General features: G+C 40.6%; 1 protein-coding gene across 1 annotated transcript in view; it reads right to left on the bottom strand.

Annotated features, from left to right (window-relative positions):
* The window catches only part of LOC106012419 (adhesion G-protein coupled receptor D1-like), a 17,532-nt gene that overhangs the window by 4,938 nt on the left and 6,103 nt on the right, over positions 1-6,491 (bottom strand). The window contains exons 6-10 of the mRNA XM_035971056.1: positions 5,297-5,399; positions 4,695-4,848; positions 2,677-2,743; positions 2,003-2,069; positions 138-223 (exon numbers count right to left, since the gene is read on the bottom strand). Of these exons, the coding sequence (XP_035826949.1) occupies positions 138-223; positions 2,003-2,069; positions 2,677-2,743; positions 4,695-4,848; positions 5,297-5,399 (477 nt within the window). The remainder of the gene's footprint in view (positions 1-137; positions 224-2,002; positions 2,070-2,676; positions 2,744-4,694; positions 4,849-5,296; positions 5,400-6,491) is intronic.

Here is a 6,491-nt window from a genome sequence, read left to right on the forward strand (position 1 = left end):
TAGAGAGAGAGAGAGAGAGAGAGAGAGAGAGAGAGACCAGCATGATCTTCGCTATTACTGTTGCTGTAATTGTTATTATCATATCATGATTGAAATTATCATTGTTATCATCAGTATTAACATAATCTTGCACACACCGGACATGGTCAAATTCTTGCTGTCTGTCAGCACGTGCCGAGCTCACCACGATCCTCAGCACAATCCCCAGAATGAGAACATTCACCTTGGAAAACACAGAACAGAACAACATTCTATATATGAGAAACAGTAAGCGGATTTGTATGTGTCTACTTTTGAGCCGTCACGTATCATCGACGTTATGCAGCTTTGGTTAATGTCAACATGCAAGTTTTACGAGAGAAGGTAAAAAAAAAATTGTTTTATATTGCTAAAGACACTATCTTAATTCAAAATTATGTTTAATTCGTCTAAATTTGTTACTATTCCAAAAAGAAGAATGAAACTTAAAGTAATTGATACCCCTCATCAAACTCTACATTTACAAATATTAAGTTCCATCTTTTTCGAAATTTTGACATACTACAATTTTGAATGTCGGCGACGATAATATTACTTTGAGCGGCGTTAGTTTTGGGTACTTTATTAATATCATGTGGAACCACCATGCTGATGATTAAATAGGACACTGGTATCATTTTGGTTGCTTGATCTATCCCATTTTAGGAAACATTAATTTCCTTTTTCAACTGACCAATTTAAGTCCTGATCGTTTCCAAAAAGTTTGTTCATGAAAATTTAGTTTGTTCGAGATTAACCAAAAGTCATTACAGTAATAAAGTGACAATAAAAAATTATTTTATAACATACGAACGTTTTTTTCTCCTTATTTTTTACCCCCCCCCCCCTAACCACCACAAAAAACAACCACAACAACAACAAACACCCGTAACTATGCAGCATGGCACAACGGTACTAAATCTTCATTAGTAAGACCAAACGGATAAAGGTCACTAACGTCCTTTGGTAAAAATAACCACAGCTTTCCCTGTATATAAACTGTCAACTTTATGTAGAAAAGGCTTTATCTCTTCCCAGCTGCGAAGGCTCATGGACTTGCACGTGTTCCCGAAAATTGGATCACTGCCTTTTGGGGTTTTATTTATTTATTTGTTTTGGTTTTTTTTTGTTCTGCTGGGCTATAGTTAAGGGGATGTAACTGCCGCGTCTGCAGTTGTTCATTCTTAAATAAAGGGGACAGCTACAAAGACCTTGGTCAAATCTCTCTTGAATATGTCTGTGCATCCGTAAACAGACACGATTCAGCAATAAAGGGATTCATTTAACAACAACAACAAAACAGTGGATCCCTGGTCACAGCGATATCCTCGGCAACGATCTCGCTGACAGTAATGCCAAACTGGCAACAGCGCTGCCGGGTCCAGGCCGCCAAATTACTTATGACAGTGCGTGCGCCCAGATATAACTAATTACAAAAGACCCTCCTATATGCCACACGCGGACGAAGGAAGTATACAGGGCATTTTCCTTAAAACGAGAGGCTTTTATTATGTCCCGCAGTGACCAGTCATTACTGGCAAAAATCAGGACCGGTCATTTCTCTGGGCTTCGGGCCTACAAAAATAGAATAGACAAAACATCGGACCCAATATGTCCATTGTGCAGCGAGGAGCCCCAAGATTTGGAGCACACGGTGGCCCGGCGGTGGCATCTCTTCGGGGAGGATTCAGGGAGGTTGGACTGCCTCACCCGCTACCCAAGGGAGGCGGTGGCCCTGGCGAAGAGCACACTCTTCGGGGCTCCGAACATTTCGAACGGATAGGCTACCACACACACACAACAACAAAAGACAACCCCCCCAAAAAAAAAACAACAACAACAACCCCAAACCAAACAAACAAAACAACAACAACAAACAACAAAACCGTTTTTAAAAGTTAAAAATGGTCTCTTCCCTATTGTTATGTTTCTATAAAGGACATCCAATCTTAGCGACTGTTCTCGACACCAGTTTATAACTTACCGCGATCACAGCAGCGGCGGGGCCAACGAACGCCCAGATGGTGGCTCTGCTTATGGACAGCCAACAGCTACAAGAGGAAGAGGAATTCCAGTTGTTTTTTCCAGGTTGATATAGGCAACTGTAGATCTACATCGAATTTTTGGGCACGATTTTTTTAGGCCTTTACTCATTTCGTTTTTTTTTTTTGCGAATGTTTTGAATTCACGCTTTGAATGGCCCATGAGTGGCATGTAAGCATTGGGGTTTCAAAACAGTGACGTTGACATTTTGTGAAAGACTGAATTCGCGGATTTCTTTAAAAATCATAAACATCGCCAATCCAAGCTGTGCCCCCCCCCCAAAAAAGCCCGGTATACAGTGTACAAACATGAATGCCATTGTGCTACAGATATCTAGTATTGCGAGTATTGAAAGAGGATAATATAATGATGAAGTAGAACACAGCCTCCCCCAACCCCCACCCCACCAAAATGCAAATAAGACATTTCTTTTGGAATTTGCAGCTTAATTTTCAGACGTCAAAGAGCTATTTAGAATGTTGAAGATTAAAATTCTCTATCATATTTGCATGAATAATGACAACCAGATAAATGAATAAATACACAAACAGACAGACTGACACACAAACAGGCTAATAGAAAGCGACAAACAATGAGGATATACCATGATTATACCTTCTGCGGGTACCATAGCCATGCCAGTCCACTGCTGCAGACACAGACACAAGGATGCCAGGTACACCTGAAAACGGGACATAATGAAAGAGACTTCTAGATGGGGCTTGTAAATGGCTTTTAGTGACTGATAGTAAAAGTGTTCCGCTTTTTTTTACACATTTCATATTTTTAAAGCTGTCTGAGGGAAATAGGGTTGAGCAGAATAAAAGCATTGCAGCAGAAGAACAAGAGATACTCAGTAAAGAAAAGGCTTTCTCATACAAGAAAGGGGCTTACGCGTTTTGCGTGCAATCTCACAATAAACAGCCTAGATTTTACATCATTGACTTTCGAACCTTCTGAAGAAGGTGAAAATAAACCCGGACAAAGGGGCTTTACAAATTTTGTGTAATAAAAATATTCAGTTCCCAGACCTCAAATTACACACAACGACATTTAAAAGCAATGTGAATGGAATTGTGATCCACAGAAAAAGCAGTTATATTAAGAACAAATTACACAAATGTCTCTCAGACGAAATGAAAGTGTATAACCGTATATGCCCTGTTCACAGTATTTGGGAAAAGCTTGGGATATAATAGTGACCATTCGAATTTTTTCTTTACATGTAAATTATAATTAATTATGAGTTCCAATTCCTGCCATTATATGAAATAAAATCGCTTGACATGGGATCTAGATGCTGAGCGCCCCCCCCCCCCCCAAACAACTCCAAGATACAAATGAAGATGGCACACGAATAATAGAAGTGGACCCTGCAGCTCAGAGAAATCTCAGTTGACAGGTCTCTTCATTCTCTCTAGGAGAGAATTTTCAAAAATAAATTCAATGTCAATCTCTGTTTTTCATTAAGCTCAGGAGGATAAGACACAACTTTGCTTATTAACTGTTCAAATTTATCAAGGGAAAGAGGATTTTGACTCGTCCATGAGTACGTCATTAGGATTGTCTATACTCACAACTGAGTACTCTGTCATAGAAGAACTCCTGCGTACGTAAATCCAATTCATTATCCGCCTTATCTATACTGGCAATAAACAGACGTGTCCATGTGAATCTGGGCATAGCTGTGACTAGTCCGCTTCCATGCAGTAAATGCGGAGGGTGGTTAAAGGATGCCACTGCTAGGCTGTGCAATATTCCAATCTATTCTTAATTGGAAAAGAATTTCATTAGGAAAATGAGCTTATCCCCCCCCCCCCCGCGCACGCAGACACAAGGAAAGCACAAATTTATAACTACAGTCTCATCATACAATCTCATGGCATGCTAGTGCGAGTCTTCTGACTTCTCTGTCTCGCCAAGCTGTCATTACGGTCATCAACGTTGAAGCATGAAGCATGCAGTTGTCTCTGAGATACAGTCTTCCCAATCAAATAAAACAGTTGCAATTAGTCGTTTATTGTTTGGTACCCATCCGGAGAAGACTCATACGACACAAAATAATTATCTTGATTGGCCAGTTCGCCGTGGGTGTACATCGGTGCTACAGTAAAGGCGATTGGCTCCTTCCTCTTGCGATAGCCAAACCCTGGGCCATAGACTCCGAGAACTCGGGAAAGTGATTTAATTTACCTCTCCAACAAAACAAATTCCTATCTGTCATAACACTGAATACTAGCCACCATTTTTAGATTACAAGTTTGACGCCCCAGAAACAGGACTGGACTGGCCTGAACTTGACAAATACTCCTTTTAATAGAGTAGATTCTCTTATTTAGAATAGACACCCCATTGTGAGCAAAAGTTGCATGTGTTAAAATCTTATCATAATAAATGAAGGCTATAAGTACTATTCACTCAAGACCACCTCTGCATAAAAACAAGGAGATGTAGAAAGTGAACACTGAGAAACTACAATTAAAAGAGCTGCTGAGTTGACCCACCTTTGAAAACTGCATCTCCTCTCGACGCTCAGCGGCAACAGGGGATGAAAAAGTTAAAGTAAACTTAAATAGTAAAACGTAAAACACGTGTTTTTAGCTTGGCTCAAAAACTGTGTCTGTTTTACTTACCCCAGCCGAAGAAGATGTAGTACAAAATACGCGATTTCTCCGTGCCAAAGACTCGCACCACCTGGCTGTACAAGTGCAAGCCTTCCACCAGCATCCACACAAAGGAGGCCAATGAGAAATAGTGCAGGACCACTGCTACCATGGAACACAGGAGCTATGCAAGACACACAGAAATCTCGTTTGTATGATATTGGATGTCGACCATTTGTTTCGGTGTGACTGCTCAATGGGTTATTTTTGTGTGTTGGAGAAATGGTTGTTTAATATAATGCCTCCTGGGAAGATGTGAATGATTCTGAGTGTTCTAGGGTCTGCTGTGGTAATAATAAAGCGCATAAAGCTAGCTATTGGGCGGGGATATGTGTTATAATATGATGCTATTTGTTTATCATTATTTATAATCAAACATACGTTTGTTCAAGGTTTTACAATCCTACTACACTAAAATATTAGAGACAAGAACATAGTAGGCCACCGCCATGAGGTAATTTTCTTTGAAAATCAAATTAACCAAACATTGCATGACTTTAAACCTGAAAATGAAGCCAATTCCCTACATGTAAGAACTGGAGAGACTAATCTATGGCACAGAGTAATCTCACCTTATTCTCCACGGCTTTGATGCCGGAAATGAAAGTGAGTTGCATTCCGATGATGGCCAAGCACAGGTTCCGGTGAACGCACACTCGCTCAGAATTAAGCGACCTGGGGTTTTACCACACATCAGTGTCAGTATACATGCAATCCACACGCCTTTGAGTTTTGAACATTAGTGCACACCTTTTTTGTTACACATATTATTGTTAAAGATTAAAAGCCACAAGGATGATCCCCCCCCCAAAAAAAAAGGAATACTGTTTTTCTTTTCGACGGTCCTCATCATATTACACGTACACACATAAATACCGGTGTCTGTGGTGTAGTAGTTAGGAACTTTGAGGTCCCACACAGAACATCTGAATTTGATTCCTGTTAAGAGAAAACATTTTAATGGAGTATCTCAATCTTTCTGCTAGGGCCATGGGTCCTTCTCAGTCAGGGTTGACCGTGACAGGCAGGGTCGAAACATGTCACCTCAATGATCAACGTTGTGTCAATGGTGTACACACACTTACATAGGTACAGGAGTAAATGACAAGCAGTAAACGAGTCTCCACGCGCAAACTTTTGTGTATTACTTGTAGGCTGACATGTCTGAAACTTAATTCAGAGTACTGAATACTTAGTCAAGACGTCTGATGTGGGGGAGACGGCTGATGGACTTGGTAAGCACTCATATGGTCCGGGCTCAAAATACAAATGAGGCCAGAATTGTTTTTCTAAACCTCTCTGAAATATTTCTTCTCTTAGTTTAGTATCCTGATTGTTAATTAAATTTCCACATTCAAATTGGAAGACACTGTGCTTGTTCCGCCGTTTAACTCCAACATTGTTATTGTCTCAATATATGCGGTCGGTGAACCCATTGCCTATTTGGCGTCTGTGGCGTAGCAATTAGGCGCTTCGCCATCGCACGCAGAAAACTCGAGTTTGATTCCTATATGGGGATAGTTTTCTCAGAGTATCTCAGTCACATTGCTGGAACGTTGTATACCTCTCAGTTCGGGTTGGCCGTGACAAGCAAGGTCGAAGCACACCTAAATTATCTAAATTGTGTCGAAGGGGGTCATACAAAGTACATACATGTATATTGAAAAAAAAATTCTTAATCTCTGACAAGTCAGCGGATTAAATCACCTCTTTTCTGTCTAGTAGGGCGTAAGCGTACTACACGTCCCCCTTCCAACCCCCCCCCCA

The sequence above is a fragment of the Aplysia californica genome, unplaced genomic scaffold (genome assembly GCF_000002075.1).
Source record: "Aplysia californica isolate F4 #8 unplaced genomic scaffold, AplCal3.0 scaffold00368, whole genome shotgun sequence".
NCBI lineage: Eukaryota > Metazoa > Mollusca > Gastropoda > Aplysiida > Aplysiidae > Aplysia > Aplysia californica.